We start from the raw sequence: 21,636 nt of genomic DNA on the forward strand, positions 1-21,636 counted from the left end.
TTCATGTTTGTTCTTTCTTTCATCTCATCTCTCTCACCCCACCCCCTCTCTCTTTCACTCATCCACTCCTGTCCTCTTCCTCCACAGGGGCTGGAGAGCTGCTTAAAAGGACCTGATAACTACAACAGCCAGGTGCTGATTGAGGCCACAGTCATCGCTCTGACGAAGCTGCAGCCCCTTCTCAACAAGGTACACAAACCGCAAACACAGTGATTGTCTGTGGTCCACTGCTTGTCAAATTAAAGTTTTTTGGTCACGTACACAGATTTGCAGATGTTATTGCAAGTGCAACAAAATGCTTGTGTTCTACTATTCAATAAAGAACCCAGCTGTAAGTTGTTGGTTCGTGATTTTTAATAACAATTTGGAATCGGAGAAAGGCTAGATTTGTTCTTTGTTATCTTAATGTGCTTGGTGCTGTTCCCTTACATAATGTATGTAACCTCATGGGTTATACTCTATGCTCCTCCAGGACTCCCCCATGCACAAGGCAGTGTTCTGGGTGGCTGTGGCTGTGCTGCAGCTGGATGAAGTCAACCTGTACTCTGCTGGGACGGCCCTGCTAGAGCAGAACCTGCACACTCTGGACAGCCTGAGAGTATTCAACGACAAGGTAACAGGCAGACACTCACTCTCAGTTCAATGACAAAAATGAAACATTCATATATTGACACTATGTACATGCTGAATGTGTTTCTACACACACACCCCCCCTCCCTCCCATCAAGAGTCCAGAGGAGGTGTTTATGGAGATCAGGCATCCTCTGGAGTGGCATTGTAAACAGATGGACCACTTTGTGGGCCTCAACTTCAGCTCCAACTTCAACTTCGCACTGGTGGGACACCTGCTCAAAGGTAAAGGAGAGGTCACAGGGACCTGACTTCATCTTGGCCCTAGCAACCCCCCTTCCTGTGACTGTACTGTGTATCATATAAACCACGGCTTCTCTGTCAATATTTCTTAAGTAAAATGTTTGAAATGATTGAATTTGTTTGGATCTAATCTACCTAGATAAAGGATAGACGAAAGACGTTGGCCTGACTTGCCGAGCCACTGATGAAAATCTGTCTTCCCCACTCAGAGACCCAAACTAGCAATATTGACTTGTCCTGCAGTGACAAAGAGCTTGGCAGCAGTTGTTGGTGTTTTCACTTGTCTCTGTAGTCTGTACTTATCATTAGCTGCATTTAATGTTGTGTACTCTGTAGGCCTTGATGTGTTTTAATGCTAACTGTGTTGAATTAATATGGCCATGTTACAATCTACCAAGCTAGCAGTGGAGTGGTATATGGCTATGACTAATGTGCCACTGTTTCCCTTCTGTGCGTGTCAATGTGAAGGCTACAGACACCCGTCGCCCACCACGGTGGCTCGTACGGTGCGTATCCTCCACACGCTGCTGGCCCTGGTCGGTAAACACCTCAACTGTGACAAGTTTGAGGTCAACAGCCAAAGCGTGGCCTACCTGGCAGGTCAGTTCCAGTCACAGTCCTACACACTGACTCTACTCACCAACACTTTGTGTTGACTCACCAGACCATTTTTTGTCAACTCACTGGACCTGCAATGTGCTTTTTGGATAGCAAGCAGTGTGTTGCTTTAGAAACATGATTTGTAAAACAGATATGATGGTCTGTCATGTAGTGTCCCCCATTGTTGGAATTGATTCCCTGATGCCGCTGAGGCATTTTAAGACTGGTGTTAAATTCATTAATTGAGGATTGCAGTTGTTCCCATTGACGTAATGATTTATTTGTTGAAAGTGTACTATTTTAATTGTACCCTGTAGTTTATTTTTATTCTTATTTTATTTGGAATGTTCATTTTAAAATGTTTGTGCTCAGGGCACCATTGTGAATGAGACCCTGGTGTCAATAGGGCATCCCTGAATAAATACGAGTAAAAAAATAAATAAATAATCGAATCAAAATCAAATTTTGTCACATGCGTTGAGCACTTCAGGTGTAGATATTACAGTGAAATGCTTACTTAAAAGCCCTCAACCAACAGTGCAGTTTTAAGAAAAAAGAAGTGTTAAGAAAGTATTGACTAAATAAACTGAAGTAAATAAAAATAGATGACAGTAACGAGGGTACTGAGTCAATGTGTGGGGGCACATGTTCGTCAAGGTAATTGAGGTAATATGTACAGTACCAGTCAAAAGTTTGGACATAACTACTCATTCAAGTGTTTATTTTTACTGTTTTCCACATTGTAGAATAATAGTGAAGACATCAAAACTATGAAATAACATATATGGAATCATGTAGTAACCAAAAAAGTGTTAAACAAATCAAAATATATTTTACGTTTTGAGATTCTTGAAAGTAGCCAACCTTTGCCTTGATGACTGCTTTGCACACTCTTGGCATTCTCTTAACCAGCTTCATGAGGTAGTCACCTGGAATGCATTTCAATTAACAGGTGTGCCTTGTAATAACTTCATTTGTGGATTTTCTTTCCTTAATGCGTTTGAGCCAATCAGTTGTGTTGTGTCAAGGTTGGAGGGGTATACAGAAGATAGCCCTATTTGGTAAAAGACCAAGTCCATATTATGGCAAGAACAGCTCAAATAAGCAAAGCGAAATAAGTCCATCATTACTTTAAGACATGAAGGTCAGTCAATACAGAACATTTCAATAACTTGGAAAGTTTCTTCAAGTGCAGTCGCAAAAACCATCAAGCGCTATGATGAAACTGAATCTCATGAGGACCGGCACAGGAAAGGAAGACCCAGAGTTACCTTTGCTGCAGAGGATAAGTTCATTAGAATTACCAGCCTCAGAAATTGCAGCCCAAATAAATGCTTCAGAGTTCAAGTAACAGACACATCTCAACATCAACTGTTCGGAGGAGACTGCGTGAATCAGGCCTTCATGGCCGAATTGCTGCAAAGAAACCATTAGTAAAGGAGACGAATAATAAGAAGAGACTTGCTTGTGTCAAGAAACACGAGAAATGGACATTCGACCGGTGGAAATCTGTCATTTGTTCTTAAGAGTCCAAATTTGAGATTTTTGGTTCCAACCGCCGTGTCTTTGTGAGACGTGGAGTAGGTGAACGGATTATCTCCACATGTGTGGTTCCTACCGTGAAGCATGGAGGAGGATTTGTGATGGTTTGGGGGTGCTTTGCTGGTGACACTGTTTGATTTATTTAGAATTCAATGCACACTTAACCAGTATGGCTACCACAGCATTCTGCAGCGATAAACCATCCCATCTGGTTTGCGCTTAGTGGGATTATAATTTGTTTTTCAACAGCACAATGACCCAAAACACACCTCAAGGCTGTGTAAGGGCTATTTGACAAAGATGGAGAGCGATGGAGTGTTGCATCAGATGATCTGGCCTCCACAATCCCCCGACCTCAACCCAATTGAGATGGTTTTGGATGAATTGGACTGGGGGAAGGAAAAGCAGCCAACAAGTGCTCAGCATATGTGGGAACTCCTTCAAGACTGTTGGAAAAGCATTCCACATGAAGCTGTTTGAGAGAATGCCAAGAGTGTGCAAAGCTGTCATCAAGGCAAAGGGTGGCAACTTTGAAGAATATAAAATATATTTTGATTTGTTTAACACTTTTTTTGGTTACTACATGATTCCATATGTGTCATTTCATAGTTTGGAAGTCTTCACTATTATTCTACAATGTAGAAAATAGTAAAAATAAAGAAAAACCATTGAATGAGTAGGTGTGTCCAAACTTTTGACTGGTACTGTAAATGTAGGTAGAGGTCAAGTGACTATGCATAAAATTTTATTGGTTATATACACGTGTTTATTATATGTTATTGCGGGTGTCGTGAAATGCTTGTGTTTCTAGCTCCAATAGTGCAGTAATGTCGAACAATTTCACAACAATACACACCAATCTAAAGTAAAATAAAATATTAATATTTGGATTAGTAATGTTAGAGCGGTGTACACTAAGATACAGTATATATGTATGAGATGAGTAATGCAAAATATGTAAACATTATTAAAGTGGCCAGTGATTTCAAGTCTATGTATATAGCGCAGCACCCTCTAATGTGCTAGTGATAGCTATTTTACAGTCTGATGGCCTTGAGGTAGAAGCTGTTTTTCAGTCTTTCGGTCCCAGCTTTGATGCACCTGCACTGACCTCAGGCAGGCAGTGGCTCGGGTGGTTGTTGTCCTTGATGATCTTTTTGGCCTTCCTGTGACATCGGGTGCTGTGTGTGTCCTGGAGGGCAGGTAGTTTGTCCCCGGTGTTGCGTTGGGCAGACCGCACCACCCCCTGGAGAGCGCTGCGGTTGCGGGTGGTGCAGTTGCCGTACCAGGCAGTGATGCATTCTGACAGGATGCTTTCAATTGTGCTTCTGTAGAAGTTTGTGTGGGTTTTAGGTGCCAAACCATATTTCTTCAGCCTCCTGAGATTGAAGAGGCGCTGTTGCGCCGCCTTCACCACACTGTCTGTGTGGGTGGACCATTTCAGTTTGTCAGTGATGTGTACACCGAGTAACTTGAAGCTTTCCACCTCCACTGCTGTCCTGTTGATGTGGATATGGGGGTGCTGTTTCCTGAAGTCCACGAACATCTATTTTGTTTTGTTGACTTTGAGTGAGAGGTTATTTTCCTGGCACCACACTCCAAGGGCCCACACCACCTCCCTGTAGACTGTCTCGTCATTGTTGGTAATCAGGCCTACTACTGTTGTCACCTGCAAATTTGATGATTGAGTTGGAGGTGTGCTTGGCCACGCGGTCATGGGTGAACAGGGGGTACAGGAGGGGGCTGAGCACGCACCCTTGTGAGGGCCCCATGTTTAGAAAAAGCAAAGTGGAGGTACTGTTTCCTACCTTCACCACCTGTCAGGAAGTCCAGGACCGAGTTGCACAGGGTGGGGTTCAGACCCAGGTCCTCAAGCTTAATGATGAACTTGGAGGGTGCTGTGGTGTTGAATGCTGAGCTATAGTCAATGAACAGCATTCTAACATAGGTATTCCTCTTGTCCAGATGGGATAGGGCAGTGCGACGCCGATTGCATGGTCTGTGGAGCTTTTGAAGTGGGTCTAGGGTGTCAGTAGGGTGGAGGTGATATGATCCTTGACTAGTCTCTCAAAGCACTATGACAGAAGTGAGTGCTACTGCGCGATAGTCATTTAGTTCAGTTACATTAGCTTTCTTGGGTACACGAACAATGGTGGCCATCTTGAAGCATGTGGGGACAGCACACGGGGAATGGGAGTGATTGAATATGTCCGTAAACACACCAGCCTGCTGGTCTGCGCATGCTCTGAGGACGGGGCTCGGAATGCTGTCTGAGCCGGCATCCTTGCGAGGGTTAACACGCTTAAATGTCTTACTGACGTCTGCCACGGAGGAGGAGAGCCCACAGTCCTTGGTAGCGAGCCGCGTCGGTGGCACTACGTTATCCTCAAAGCAGGCGAAGAAGGTATTTAGCTTGTCCGGAAGCAAGACGTCTGTGTCCGCGACGTGGCTGGTTTTCTCTTTGTTGTCCGTGATTGTCTGTAGAACCTGCCACATACATCTCGTGTCTGAGCAGTTGAATTGCGACTCCACTTTGTCTCTCTACTGACGTTTTGCCTGTTTGATTACCTTACGGAGGGAATAACTACAATGTTTGTATTCGGCTATATTCCCAGTCACCCTGCTATGGTTAAATGCGGCGGTTTGCTCTTTCTGTTTTGTGTGAATGCTGCCATCGATCCACGGTTTCTAGTTAGGGTAGGTTTTAATAGTCACAGTGGGTACAACATCTCCTATACGCTTCCACACCATCTGCGTATTCGTTGATGTTATTCTCGGAGGCTACCCAGAACATATCCCAGTCCGCATGGTCAAACCGATCTTGAAGCGTGGATTCCGATTTGTCAGACCAGCGTTGAATAGTCCTTAGTACGGGTTCTCCCTGTTTTGAGTTTCTGCATATAGGAAGGGAGCAGCAAAATGGAGTCGTGATCAGATTTGCCCGAAGGGAGGGCGAGTGACGGCCTTGTCGGTATCCTGGAAGTTGGAGTAGCAGTGGTCGAGTGTTTTAGCAGCGCGAGTACTACAGTCAATGTGTTAATAGAACTTTGGTAGCGTTTTCCTCAAGTTAGCTTTGTTAAAATCCCTAGCTACAATAAATGCGGTCTCAGGACATGTGGTTTCCAGTTTGCATGCAGTCCAGTGAAGTTCTTTGAGGGCCGTCGTGGTATCGGCTTGATGGGGGAAAAAACACGGCTGTGTATATAACCAAAGAGAATTCTCTTGGGAGGTAATACGGTTAGCATTTGATTGTGAGGTATTCTAGGTCAGGTGAACAAAAGGACTTGAGGTCCTGGGTGTTATCACAATCACACCATGAGTAGTTAATAATCATGAAACATACACCCCCGCCCTTCTTCCCGGAGAGATATTTATTCCTGTCTGCGCAATGAACTGAGAACCCAACTGGCTGTACGGACTCAAGACAGTATATCCCAAGAGAGCCATGTTTCCGTTAAACAGAGTATGTTACAATCCCTGATGTCTCTCTGGAAGGAAATCCTCGCCCTGAGCTCGTTGACTTTATTATCCAGATATTGAACATTAGCGAGTAATATACTCGGAAGCGGTGGGTGGTGTGTGCACCTCCTGAGTCGGACTAGAAGTCCACTCCGAGTACCTCTTCTCCAGCTGTGGTGTTTTGGATCAGCCTCTGATCAGTTCAATTGCCCTGGGGGTTACGAACAAAGGATCTGATTCAAGAAAGTCGTATTCCTAGTCGTAATGCTGGTGAGTTACAGCTGCTCTGATATCCAAAAGTTCTTCCCGGCTTTATGTAATAACACAAAAAAATGTCTGAGCTAACAATGTAAGAAATAACAGAAGATGTTATTTTTTTACATTTTTAATGCTGCAAAGTTACCTAAGAGCAGCTGTGCTTATAGCCCCATCTATCGGCGCCATGGGGGGGAATCAATGCAAATAGTCCGGGTAGCCATTTGATTAGATGCTCCTTTTGGACCTAGACATGAATCTCTGGTACCGCCTATCACTAGGGTGGCTGGAGTCTTTAGACATTTTTAGGGCCTTCTTCTGACACCGCCTGGTAGAGGTCTTGGATGGCAGGAAGCTTGACCCCAGTGATGTACTGGGACGTACGCACTACCCTCTGTAGTGCCTTGCGTTTGGAGGCCGAGCAGTTGCCATACCAGGTGGGGATGCAACCAGTCAGGATGCTCTCTATGGTGCAGCTGTATAACATTTTGAGGATCTTAGGATCCATTCCAAATCTTTTCAGTCTCCTGAGGGGGAATAGGCTTTGTCGTGCCCTATTCACGACTGTCTTGGTGTGCTTGGACCATGACAGTTCGTTGGTAAAGCTCTCAACATGATCCACTACAGCCCCGTTGATGAGAATGGGGGCGTCTTTTTCCCTCCTTTTCCTGTAGTCCACAATCATCTCCTTTGTCTTGATCACATTGAGGGAGAAGTTGTTATCCTTGCACCACACTGCCAGGTCTCTGACCACCTCCTGTCTCATAGTTGTCGGTGATCAGGCCTACTACTGTTGTGTCATCAGGAAACTTAATGATGGCGTTGGAGTCATGCTTGGCCATGCAGTCATGGGTGAACAGGGAGTACAGGAGGGGACTGAGCATGCACCCCTGAGGGGCCCCAGTGTTGAGGATCAGCATGGCAGATGTGTTGTTACTTACCCTTACCACCTGGGGGCAGCCCGTTAGGAAGTCTGGGATCCAGTTGCAGAGGGAGGTGTTTTGTCCCAGGGTCTTTAGCTTAGTGATGAGCTTTGAGGGCACTATGGTGTTGAACGCTAAGCTGTAGTCAATGAATAGCATTATCACATAGGTGTTCCTTTTGTTCAGGTGGGAAAGGGCAGTGTGGAGTGCAATAGAGAGAGCATCTGTGGATCTGTTGGGATGGTATGCAATTTGGAGTGGATCTAGGGTTTCTGGGAAAATTGTGTTGTGAGCCATGACCAGCCTTTCAAAGCACAAAATGGCTACAGACGTGAGTGCTACAGATCGGTAGTCATTTGGTCAGGTTTCTGTGGTGTTCTTTGGCACAGGGACTATGGTGGTCTGCTTTGAAACATGTTGGTATTAGATTCGGTCGGGGACAGGTTGAAAATTTCAGAAGACACTTGCCAGTTGGTCAGCCCATGCTCGGAGTACACGTCCGAGTAATCCGTCTGTCCCTGCGGCCTTGTGAATGTTGATCTGCTTAAAGGTGTTATTCACGTCTGCTACTGAGAGCGTGATCACACATTTGTCCGAAACAGCTGGTGCTCTCATGTATGCTTCAGTGTTGCTTGCCTCGAAGAGCGAAATGAAGTAATTTAGCTCGTCTAGTAGGCTCGTGTCACTGGGCAGTTCGCGGCTGTGCTTCCCTTTGTAGTCCGTAATAGTTTGCAAGTCCTGCCACATCCAACAAGCGTCGGAGCCAATGTAATGGGATTCAATCTTAGTCCTGTATTGACGCTTTGCCTGTTTGATGGTTCGTCGGATGGCATAGCGGGATTTCTTGTAAGCATCCGGGTTAGAGTCCCGCTCCTTCAAAGCGGTAGATATACCCTTTAGCTCAGTGTGGATGTTGCCTGTAATCCATGGCTTCTGGTTGGAATATGTACGTACAGTCACAATGGGGATGATGTCATCGATGCACTTATTGATGAAGCCAGTGACTGATAAACTGGATGAGCTCCTATCAAGACTATTATCCAATGATTGCACGTTTCTGAAGTAAGTCCTTTGCGTCCGACTCATTAAAGAATAAATCTTTGTCCAGTATGCGGTGAGTAATCGCTGTTCTGTTATCCAGAAGCTCTTTTCGGTCATGAGATGGTGGCAGAAACATTATGTACAAAATATGTTACAAATAATGCAAAAAAAACAAACACAATAGCACAATTGGTTAGGAGCCTGTAAAACGGCAGCCATCTCCTCCGGCGCCATTATGTATATTCATGAATGTTTATGCAATGATGGAATCGTGTCCCATTACTGGTTTTCACCCTGCTCGTGCGTGTGTGTGTGTGTGTGTGTGTGTGACTGTTTGCAGCCCTGCTCACTGTGTCAGAGGAGGTGCGTAGTCGCTGCAGTCTAAAACACAGGAAGTCTCTGCTGCTGTCTGAGATGGCCATGGAGAACATTCCCATGGATACCCACTCTCTGCACCACACTGACCCCAGCTGCAGGTGAGGCGCTCTCTACATCAGACACTTTGATCCTGAATAGGTTTTAACTTTAGCTGAAGACAAAGCCCATTTTCCTTTATCCAAAGTTGCATCTTGGTAAGTATCTTTACCAAGATGCAACTTATGTACTTGGTAATTATCTTTACCATCAAGCTTGAAGTGTTATTTCCGTACCTGTGGCCCCCATCTCCTCCCCTCAGGACACTGAGAGAGTGCCAGCTGTGGGCATCTCCCAAGGTGTCAGAGCGCTATCTGAATGCCTACTACCCTACGGTGGGGCAGGTCAGCCCCCGTACACGCAAGTCCATGAGCCTGGACATGGGCCAGGCCTCCCATGCCAACACCAAGAAGCTGCTGGGTAACTATAACATTGCTGCTAAACTACACTGGTAATGTTGTCTAGGTGTTCCCCATAGCATTGGAGTAGCATTTTATACTGCTGCTCCAGAAGTGTATCATGCAAGCTGTTTTATTGGGTGTATACTCTGTCTATGCTTTGAAGCCATGCTAATGCTGACTGTGACCAGGCAGTATTGACTACAGCGTTAGTTGCGTCTCATGTCCGGCAAGAAATACACAGCTGATGTAAGATGGACATCCCATGTCACCACTCACCACCTTATCTGCCTAGACCCTCTCCTCACCCGCTTCAATCATTAGCTCTACACTGTCTGTCTGTGGTGTATTTCTCCAGGAACCAGGAAGAGTTTTGATCACCTGATATCCGACTCCAAAGCACCAAAGAGACCGGAGACGGAGTCTGGCGTCACCACCCCGCCTAAGGTTAGGTGCGTGGCCGAGAACGACTACGAGATAGACAACCAAAGAATGGGCCACTCCCACCTCCGCAAGGTGTCTGTGACCGAGTCCAACGTCCTACTGGATGAGGAGGTGCTGACCGACCCCAAAGTCCAGGCCCTGCTGCTTACTGTGCTGGTGAGAGGATTATCACACAAACTCACACCTGGCAAAATAAGAAATACTTCTAAAGCGGGTAATAAAATAATAAAACCATATGTAACACACTCACTGGACATACAGCACATGTTACACATACTCAGTGGACCACTAGTTACTGCTCGTGTCCAAGTAGTCATCATGAATGGATTGCACATCGGGAGGCACCAACATGCAGTGCATTTGGTAAGTATTCAGACCCCTTGACTTTTTCCACATTTTGTTACGTTACAGCCTTATTCTAAAATGGATTACATTGTTTTTTCCCCCCTCATCAATCAACAAAATGTGGAAAAAGTCAATACTTTTCAAATGCACTGTAGCATACAGCTTTCTACTGTATATAACTGGTTCAGTCTGTAAACGTATGCTGTCTGTTTCTCTGTCCAAGGCCACCCAGGTCAAGTACACCACAGATGATTTTGACCAGAGGATCCTGTACGAGTATCTAGCTGAAGCTAGCGTCGTCTTCCCAAAAGTCTTTCCCGTCGTGTAAGTAAACAAGCCCAAAAATCCCCCAGGCAAAACCAAATACATAGCCTAAGGGCCTACTTTTCCATAAGAAAATATAGAGACTGGAGAAAGCCTGGGGAAATTATTTGAGAGCTTGAAAGCTGTTTTGGCCCAAGATGGTTGTTTTTTGGGGGGAGGAAAGTCCCAATGATCTTCTGAGGAGAAGAGGCCTGTCCTGCTCCAAATGCATCATGGGAGTTGTAGTGTGGTTTACCAAGCTATAGAGATTCGATGTGGGCGGCTGTATACAAGTAAAAATGTCACAGGTTCAAAATATAGATTTAAAAAAATATATATATATATTTTTAAAATCTATATTTTGAACCCGTGACATTTTTACTTGTATACAGCCGATCGAATCTATATTATTTATATATATATATATATATATATATATATATATATATATATATCAATTTTTTTTTTTTTTCACCTTTATTTAACCAGGTAGGCTAGATTGAGAACTATTTCTAATTTGCAACTGCGACCTGGCCAAGATAAAGCAAAGCAGTTCGACACATACAACAACACAGAGTTACACATGGAATAAACAAACATATAATACAGTAGGAAAATCTATATACAGCATGTGCAAATGAGGTAGGATAAGAGAGGTAAGGCAATAAAGAGGCCATGGTGGCAAAGTAATTACAACATACCAATTAAACACTGGAATGCTAGGATGTGCAGAGGATGAATGTTCAAGTTGAGATACTGGGGTGCAAAGGAGCAAGATAAATAAATACAGTATGGGGATGAGGTAGATTGGATGGGCTATTTACAGATGAGCTATGTGTACAGGTTAACTTGAGAACTGTCTCGTATGAGGCCTAGTTATTCACCAGTGTGTTTGAGTCCTGTCATGATATGTGTTGACAGGGTCACTGGGAAAGGGTGTTGCCATGCAGAGTGAGGTGTGTCTGTATTGATTATGGGGCCTACCTAGCTGATGTTTATCTTTGTTTCCTCCTCTTCTCAGCCACAACCTGCTGGACTCCAAGATCAACACGCTGTTGTCTATGTGCCAGGATACCAACCTACTGAACCCAGTGCATGGCATCGTTCAGAGTGTGGTCTACCATGAAGAGTCTCCTCCACAATACCAACCCTCCTATCTACAGAGTATGTACATTCATCTACAGACCTGCTCTACCCATCTGTCTCCTCTCTGTCCTCATCTACCTCATCTCGCATCATTCATCTCTCTCTGCCCCCTCCCTTTCTGTCTCTCTCTCCTGTCTATTGCTGTCTGTATCTCTGCCCCCATCTCATCTTCTACTTTTCTCATCTTTCATCTCTCTCTCTCTCTCTGTCTCTCTGTTTCGCTCTCTCTGTCCTGATCTCCTCCTCTACTTTTCTCATCCTTCATTTCTCTCTCTGTCTGTCAGTCCCTATCTCCTCCTCTACATCTCATCTCCCATCCTTCTTCTTTCTCTGCCCCCTCTTTCTCTCTTGCCCTCTCCCCTAACTGTTATGTTGTGTTTTCTTCTTTAGCCGTTTAACTTTGCCAATGATACCTTTCTCCCTCCATTACTTTTTTTTCCCCTCTCTCTCTTTCTCTCTAACACAGGCTTCGGCTTCAATGGACTTTGGAGGTTTGCCGGACCCTTCTCAAAGGTATGATTCATTGCCCTCATATTTCCCTTTCATTCTCCCCAAGACAGTGCGGCCGTGCTGGAAGAATTCAGCCCCGGTAAGCAATTACAGCCTTGCCAGGGAGCCTGCCGATTGCCCCAAGATTTATTGGACATCCTCCCCTCTCCCTCTCTCTCCCTCTCTCGCCCTCTCTCTCCCTCTCTCTCCCTCTCTCTCTCTCTCTCTCTCTCTCTCTCTCTCTCGCCCTCTCTCTCCCTCTCTCGCCCTCTCTCGCCCTCTCTCGCCCTCTCTCGCCCTCTCTCGCCCTCTCTCTCTCGCCTCTCTCTCTCTCGCCCTCTCTCTCTCGCCACCTCAGTTTCCCTTTATGATGGTTTTGAGTAAATAAGACAAGGAGATGCTTCTAACTCTGAGTTGGTCTGGTTTCAGAATGGGGCCACATATACAGTACCAGTCAAAAGTTTAGACACACCTTCTCATTCCAGAGTTTTTCTTTCTTTATACAACACAACTGATTGGCTCAATCGCATTAAGAAGGAAAGAAATTCCACAAATTAACTTTTTACAAGGCACACCTGTTAATTGAAATGCATTCCTGGTGACAACCTCATGAAGCTGGTTGAGAGAATGCCAAGATTGTGCAAAGCTGTCAAGGCAAAGGGTGGAAACTTTGAAGAGTCTAAAATATATTTTGATTTGTTTAACACCTTTTTTTGGTTACTACATGATTCCATGTGTGTTATTTCATAGTTTGGAATTCTTCACTATTATTCTACAATGTAGAAAATAGTAAAAATAAAGAAAAACCCTTGAATGAGTAGGTGTGTCCACATTTTTGACTGGTACTGTATATGATTACATGTTGATTTGTAAATCAGTTTGGATCAAAACATCTGCTAAATGACTGTGTATTATGTCTAATGTGTATTACATATAATGCAGAACCGTTCTGTTACTGTTCTATGGCCAGCATGCCTATTTTTACTCAGAGGGCAGAATACTAGAGCTGGGAATTGCCAGGGACTTCACGATATGATCGCAATACTAAAGTGCCGATACAATATGTATTGTGATTCTCACACTGTTCTATATGTGTTGGGATTCTCACACTGTTCTCTACGTGTTGTGATTCTCACACTGTTCTATATGTGTTGGGATTCTCACACTGTTCTATATGTGTTGGGATTCTCACACTGTTCTATACGTGTTGGGATTCTCACACAGTTCTATATGTGTTGGGATTCTCACACAGTTCTATACGTGTTGTGATTCTCACACTGTTCTATACGTGTTGGGATTCTCACACAGTTCTATATGTGTTGTGATTCTCACACAGTTCTATACGTGTTGTGATTCTCACACTGTTCTATACGTATTGTGATTCTCACACTGTTCTCTACGTGTTGGGATTCTCACACTGTTCTATACGTGTTGTGATTCTCACACAGTTCTATACGTGTTGTGATTCTCACACTGTTCTATACGTATTGTGATTCTCACACAGTTCTATATGTATTGTGATTCTCACACTGTTCTATACGTATTGTGATTCTCACACTGTTCTCTACGTGTTGGGATTCTCACACTGTTCTATACGTGTTGTGATTCTCACACAGTTCTATACGTGTTGTGATTCTCACACTGTTCTATACGTGTTGTGATTCTCACACAGTTCTATATGTATTGTGATTCTCACACTGTTCTATATGTGTTGTGATTCTCACACTGTTCTATATGTGTTGTGATTCTCACACTGTTCTATATGTGTTGTGATTCTCACACTGTTCTATACGTGTTGGGATTCTCACACTGTTCTCTACGTGTTGGGATTCTCACACTGTTCTATACGTGTTGTGATTCTCACACTGTTCTCTACGTGTTGGGATTCTCACACTGTTCTCTACGTGTTGGGATTCTCACACTGTTCTCTACGTGTTGGGATTCTCACACTGTTCTCTACGTGTTGGGATTCTCACGCCGTTCTCTACGTGTTGGGATTCTCACACCGTTCTCTACGTGTTGGGATTCTCACACCGTTCTCTACGTGTTGGGATTCTCACGCCGTTCTCTACGTGTTGGGATTCTCACGCTGTTCTCTACGTGTTGGGATTCTCACACTGTTCTCTACGTGTTGGGATTCTCACGCTGTTCTCTACGTGTTGGGATTCTCACACAGTTCTATATGTGTTGTGATTCTCACACAGTTCTATATGTGTTGTGATTCTCACACAGTTCTATATGTGTTGTGATTCTCACACTGTTCTATATGTGTTGGGATTCTCACACTGTTCTATATGTGTTGGGATTCTCACACTGTTCTATATGTGTTGGGATTCTCACACTGTTCTATATGTGTTGTGATTCTCACACAGTTCTATATGTGTTGTGATTCTCACACTGTTCTATATGTGTTGGGATTCTCACACTGTTCTATATGTGTTGGGATTCTCACACTGTTCTATATGTGTTGTGATTCTCACACTGTTCTATATGTGTTGGGATTCTCACACTGTTCTATACGTGTTGTGATTCTCACACTGTTCTATATGTGTTGGGATTCTCACACTGTTCTATACATGTTGGGATTCTCACACTGTTCTATACGTGTTGGGATTCTCACACTGTTCTATATGTGTTGGGATTCTCACACTGTTCTATACGTGTTGGGATTCTCACACTGTTCTCTACGTGTTGGGATTCTCACACAGTTCTATATGTATTGTGATTCTCACACTGTTCTATATGTGTTGGGATTCTCACACTGTTCTATACGTGTTGTGATTCTCACACTGTTCTATATGTGTTGGGATTCTCACACTGTTCTATACATGTTGGGATTCTCACACTGTTCTATACGTGTTGGGATTCTCACACTGTTCTCTACGTGTTGGGATTCTCACACTGTTCTCTACGTGTTGGGATTCTCACACTGTTCTATATGTGTTGTGATTCTCACACTGTTCTATATGTGTTGGGATTCTCACACTGTTCTATACATGTTGGGATTCTCACACTGTTCTATACGTGTTGGGATTCTCACACTGTTCTCTACGTGTTGGGATTCTCACACTGTTCTCTACGTGTTGGGATTCTCACACTGTTCTATACGTGTTGGGATTCTCACACTGTTCTCTACGTGTTGGGATTCTCACACTGTTCTCTACGTGTTGGGATTCTCACACTGTTCTCTACGTGTTGGGATTCTCACACTGTTCTATACATGTTGGGATTCGATGTTCCTAACATACAGTATTGCTCACCATGTGTCTGCTGCAGAATATGTAACTGTATCGATCCCCCCCCTTCCCCATCACTACAGAATACGTGGACCTTTGACACTTGTAGGTGTTCTTAGACTCTCTGTTTTCACTGTGCACCCATTATCCCTCGCTCCACTTTTCTCCAACAAAAGGTGCCATTTGCCATCTGCTTGTTTGGGGGAAAGTCAAGCCTGGTCAAAGGCTGAGGATCAATTTCTCCTGATTTAGCTCAGGGAGACATTGGACTGTTAGACTGTGATTTGTTGGCCTGTGTTCCCCTCACACTCACTCTTTCTTGCTTTTCTTTTTTTCTCTCTTCCACCCCCCATTCCCACCCCCTACCTGACTTTCTCTCTCCTTTTCTGCCTCAATCCCTTTCCACCTCTTCCTCTACCCCCCCCCCCCCCTCCATCCCATGTCAAACCATCAGCAAACTCAGATCCCAGACTACGCTGAGCTGATTGTGAAGTTCCTGGAGGCCTTGATTGACCGCTACCTGCCTGGTACAGAGGAGGAGAGGAGCGAGGAGCAGCTCCGTACCCCCACCTCCCCTTACCCCCCCGTCACCCAGAGCCAGCTCAGCATCACCGCTAACCTCAACCTCTCCAACTCCATGACCTCCCTGGCCACCTCGCAGCACTCTCCAGGTTAGCATAGTATACATGCATGAACACAATCTTTACTGATCCACCCTGGGAGTAACACAGGGTTAACAGCAGACCAGTACCCCTAGAGCACACACCATTTACACATAGAGGCCGACACACACATACACCACTAACATCCTACTGATGATGCTGGCTGTGTCCTACCAATGTAAGGTGTTCTGTAGAGTGTCTGTGGGTGCTATTTCTCCCGCTAGCTTTCTCTACATCTGATGCTGATATCTCTTCTGACAATATGATGATCATGCTGGCTGAGTCCTACCAATGTAAGGTGTTCTGTAGAGTGACTCTACAGAACACTAGAGGTCGACCGATGAATCGGAATGGGCGATTTAATTAGGGCCGATTTCAAGTTTTCATAACAATCGGTAATTTTAGCCACCGATTTGCCTAATTTTTTTTTTTTATATATATACATTTTTTTTTACACCTTTATTTAACTAGGCAAGTCAGATTAACATTTACATTTTACATTTTAGTCATTTAGCAGACGCTCTTATCCAGAGCGACTTACAGCAGTGAATGCATACATTTTATTTTTTTTTCTGTACTGGTCACATTCTTAAGAACACATTCTTATTTTCAATGACGGCCTAGGAACGGGGGTTAACTGCCTTGTTCAGGGGGGATTCGGGGATTCGTTTTTGCAACCTTTCGGTTACTAATCCAATCCAACGCACGAGGAGCCTGCATGGCAGGCTGACTACCTGTTACGCGAGGGCAGCAAGAAGCCAAGGTAAGTTGCTAGCTAGCATTAAACTTATCTTATAAAAAAACTATCAATCTTAACATAATCACTAGTTAACTACACATGGTTGATGATATTACTAGTTTATCTAACGTGTCCTGCGTTGCATATAATCGATGCGGTGCCTGTTAATTTCTCATTGAATCACAGCCTATTTCACCAAACGGGTGTTGATTTAACAAGCGCATTTGCGAAAAAAGCACTGTCGTTGCACCAATGTACCTAACCATAAACATCAATGCCTTTCTTTAAAATCAATAAACAAGTATATATTTTTAAACCTGCATATTTAGTTACTATTGCCTGCTAACATGAAATTGTGTCACATCTCTAGCGTTCATTGCAGGCAGAGTCAGGGTATATGCAACAGTTTGGGCCGCCTGGCTCGTTGCGAACTAATTTGCCAGAATTGTACGTAATTATGACATAACATTGACATAACATAACTCGTAAGCATTCATTCAGACAGCACTTTTGTGCGTTTTGCCGCAGCTCTTCGCTGTGTTTCAAGCTGTTTATGACTTCAAACCGGGTGGGTATAATTTGTGGAATGTTCCAACAGGAATCTATTCCAAAAACTTCGTAAATAACAAGGTTGCCAAAAAACAACGCATACAAAGTTGTATAGCGGCAGAATAAGATACCGGGTAGGGAGTGGTCTATTTCATTGCATTTTTCACTTATCACGTTTATTCCGAAAAATGTCTGTCCTCACTAGACAAACATTAAGAATAAGCTACGTGGTGAGTTGATGCCTATTCGGCAGCTAGTTAGCTAGGTTTGTATGTGTTGCTACTTTGTATGCGTTGTTGGTTGGCAACCTTTTACTTTACGTTTTTTGGAACAGATTCCAGTTGGAACGTTCCAGAAATTATACCCACCCCTTCAAGCCTGTCAACTCCCAAGATTAGGCTGGTGTAACCGATGTGAAATGGCTAGCTAGTTAGCGGGGTGCGCGCTAATAGCGTTTCAAACGTCACTTGCTCTGAGACTTGGAGTAGTTGTTCCCCTTGCTCTACATGGGTAACGCTGCTTCGAGGGTGGCTGTTGTCGATGTGTTCCTGGTTCAAGCCCAGGTAGGAGTGAGGAGAGGGACGGAAGCTATACTGTTACACTGGCAATACTAAAGTACCTATAAGAACATCCAAAAGTCAAAGGTATATGAAATCCAAATCGTATAGAGAGAAATAGTCCTATAATAACTACAACCTAAAACTTACCTGGGAATATTGAAGACTCATGTTAAAAGGAACCACCAGCTTTCATTTGTTCCCATGTTCTGAGCAAGGAACTTAAACCTTAGCTTTTTTACATGGCACATATTGCACTTTTACTTTCTTCTCCAACACTTTGTTTTTGCATTATTTAAACCAAATTGAACATGTTTCATTATTTATTTGAGGCTAAATTGATTTTATTAATGTATTATATTAAGTTAAAATAAGTGTTCATTCAGTATTGTTGTAAAAAATCGACCGATTAATCGGTATCGGCTTTTTTGGGGTCCTCCAATAATCGGTAACGGCGTTGAAAAATCATAATCGGTCGACCTCTAGTAGAGTGTCTGTGGGTGCTGTTGCTGTGGGTTATTTCTCCCGCTAGCTTTCTCTACATCTGATGCTGATATCTCTTCTGACAATATGATGACGATGCTGCTACTGCTGTGCACTAAAGATATCCAATTTGGCAAGATGTCAGAAAAGCACTGCAAGATTTTAACTATTGCCAAAAACAACACAATTACTTGGACAAATGCTGAAATGTAGTGTGTTTGAAATATGCAGGGGTACTTAGCACCATCAACCATTTCAGATATTTCATTTTTTATGTTGTGTGTGTCGACTGTCTGTCGACTGTCTGTCGTGCTAATCCCCTCCCTCTCTCTCTGGGTCTGGTCTGTGTGTAACCTCCCCATCATGCTCTACTTGCTGTGGTGTAGTCTATAGACGGTCCCCAACTCTCTCCCATCCCAACAAAAACATCTAGTACAAATCACAACCTTAGAGCCTCTCTGGGGCCGCTGACGCTAGCCCCAGCCGAGCCTGTAGTTTGCAAACTGTGGTAACTCGCATCACGTGTCCATTTCTGTCTGTTGTTCTCACTATGCTAGCTGCAAGCTTTTAGAAATCACCTAGCTAATACCAGTGTTTTTGTTATTACTTGTAGAATAAATGGATTGTATTATTCCTATGTATCAGTGCTTTATTGCTGAAGTAGTTGTAATATATTGTTAGCCTTTCCACAGAAAAATATACATTTCATTCTTAGTAGACTTTCATACAGTTATTCATGCCATTTAAAACACCACCAGGTATTGTCTTTGCGTTACATTCTGTTACTGGTTACTTTTCAACGGTCTGTATCTGAAAACCACCTCATTGAAATCTCTTAATTCCTTCACGTCAATGCTAAAGATCCATCTTGCTGTCTGTTTATTTTTTCATTCAGTGTATTTGACTCTCATTCTCTGCCTGTTTTTGTTCTGTTAGCCTTGTTTTAATGTGTTTCTCATCTCAGTTGCTGTGCTCATTCTTTCTTTCTCTGTCTCTCTCTGTGAAGCCTCTCTGCCTTGCTCTAAGTCAGCCGTTTTTGCACCACACCTCCTCCCACGTACTCTTCCTCTTTGACCTTGTGACCCCAGAAGTCAAACAAGGTCAAGTAACCTCATCCTCCTTAGTAAAAAAACACCAAAATGACTAATCTAATGTGAAAAGTGAGTGTGAGAAATCCACTAACTGTACCCAGTGCCAGAATAGCAACTTAAAATCGGCCACCCACGGCCAAGCAAAGGGTGATCTTGTTGTTTGTGCTGGTGTGGTTGTAAGAAAGGAATAAGAGTTTGGGGGCAGAATTACCATTCAACACTAAAATACTTTATTAGAGGGTAAATTGTGCTCTCTGTCTGACAATGTAGAGGAAGATGGAGATGTTGAATTCATTCAGGGTGAGAATATGTCTTTAGTTTTATACCAAAGCTATGGCACAGCACCATCTGCTCTTCAACAGTGGTATTGAATCTGAGTGACTGAGAATGACTCTCTCCCTTCTCTTCTCGTCTTCCCTCTCTATTCTCTTCTTCCCTCTGTCCAGGCGTGGATAAGGAGAATGTGAAGCTGTCCCCCAGCGCGGCTCTCTCCACCAGTGGACGGATCCGCCATGGCTCTGCCAGTCAGGTGCAGAAACAGCGCAGCTCAGGCAGCTTCAAAAGGCCCAGCATTAAGAAGATAGTATGAGACAAAGAGCGATGGCGAGAGCAAAAGGCCTCTCCTGGCCCAACATGCCACACATCTTCCTGCACTCCTCTTTTTACCCTTTTTGTTTCGTTGTTTTCATGATGGATGGTGAATCAACCTGAGGATCAGTGTTGTTTTGGGGAAGTAGCTGCGTTTGTCTCTTTGTACCTTTGGTTGTCAGGCATCTGGAGCATTGCAACATGAGAGATTCGGATGGGTGAAGTTATTTGCGTACAGAAAGTTGGGCCAAGATTTTTTAAATGTAGTTTTTGTTCGTTAAAGGACTGAAACTGTCAAGGTGACTGAAATAATCCATTCATTCAGTAGTCATCTTGATTTTTTTGCTCTTTCTGTTAAATTCTCAAAGAATCCAGATCAGTTTTTATATATATATAATGTATTCAGTGTAAGAACTGGACAACATGATGTTTGGTGTCTGCTGCATTATGTGACATAGGAAGATGAATGGGCGAATCAATGTAGGCGTCCGTGTTGGACCATTATGACATTGAAAAAAAACAGGGATTTTGAACCTGTATACTGAAGGACAGGCTCTTGCCTCAGCTCCAACCCCACTACTGCCTCACACCACCACCTCATAGCAAGGCTGCAGCAGACAGTCGCCACCTCCATCTATGCCGGGTTGACCAAATGTCGTTAGCAAAACCTTCAAACCACAGTCTTAAAACCTGGATTTGGATGCATATTGTCATTTTGATTCTTCCCAGTTGTGTACATATTTATGTATATAGATGTATAGAAAGGATATACTCATAATAATAATAATAATAGGGTTGTTTTTTCCATGGTGTGCCTTTGTCAGGGTTTTCCGATGTGTATAATTATGTTTCAAATAAACTGAAGCCTTGGTCTGGAAAAGAACAGGTACTAATTATATAGAGACTATTATGTTGACTCTAGGTGAATGTAGAGCTGCGTTAACTATGTCATGATCAAGTATACTATCACCAATAATACCCTGCTGCCTGAAAGTATTTAACCTGTACAGATAGTCCTCACTAAATATTGAAACTATTCTTTTTTTTTTTAATATTTGCCATACAAGAATATGAATTTCAAGATACTGTGTAAACTTGTAAATATTTAAAGGCCTTTATTTTATTGAATTGTATCATTTTTTCACTATATTTCATTTGGATTGGATTACAGTTCTGACCGTGACTAGGAAAAGTAAGCAATATGCCAAACCCCATCAGTATTAGCAACTACGTGAATACTTAAATTCACATAATATACAGTTGAAGTCCGAAGTTTACATATATTTAATCCTAGTAAAACTTCCTGTCTTGGGTCAGTTAGGATCACCACTTTATTTTAAGAAAGTGGAACGTCAGAATAATAGTATAGTGATTTATTTCATCACATTCCCAGTGGGTCAGAAGTTTACATACACTCAATTAGTATCTGGTAGCATTGCCTTTAAATTGTTTAACTTGGGTCAAACGTTTTGGGTAGCCTTCCACAAGCTTCCCACAAT

The 21,636-nt window shown here is 43.3% G+C and overlaps 1 protein-coding gene across 3 annotated transcripts in view; it reads left to right on the top strand.

Annotated features, from left to right (window-relative positions):
• LOC106613084 (neurofibromin-like) overlaps positions 1–21,182 on the top strand; it is a 99,317-nt gene extending 78,135 nt beyond the window's left edge. For all 3 annotated transcript variants that reach the window (XM_014214992.2, XM_014214993.2, XM_014214994.2), the window contains 12 exons: positions 88–189; positions 473–613; positions 729–855; positions 1,342–1,473; positions 9,034–9,169; positions 9,370–9,527; positions 9,864–10,105; positions 10,518–10,618; positions 11,619–11,761; positions 12,210–12,256; positions 15,923–16,139; positions 19,996–21,182. In XM_014214992.2, the coding sequence (XP_014070467.1) occupies positions 88–189; positions 473–613; positions 729–855; positions 1,342–1,473; positions 9,034–9,169; positions 9,370–9,527; positions 9,864–10,105; positions 10,518–10,618; positions 11,619–11,761; positions 12,210–12,256; positions 15,923–16,139; positions 19,996–20,138 (1,689 nt within the window). In that variant the 3' untranslated portion in view covers positions 20,139–21,182. The remainder of the gene's footprint in view (positions 1–87; positions 190–472; positions 614–728; positions 856–1,341; positions 1,474–9,033; positions 9,170–9,369; positions 9,528–9,863; positions 10,106–10,517; positions 10,619–11,618; positions 11,762–12,209; positions 12,257–15,922; positions 16,140–19,995) is intronic.
• The last annotated feature ends 454 nt before the right edge of the window (positions 21,183–21,636 follow it).

This window comes from Salmo salar, chromosome ssa09 (genome assembly GCF_905237065.1).
Source record: "Salmo salar chromosome ssa09, Ssal_v3.1, whole genome shotgun sequence".
Classification (NCBI taxonomy): domain Eukaryota; kingdom Metazoa; phylum Chordata; class Actinopteri; order Salmoniformes; family Salmonidae; genus Salmo; species Salmo salar.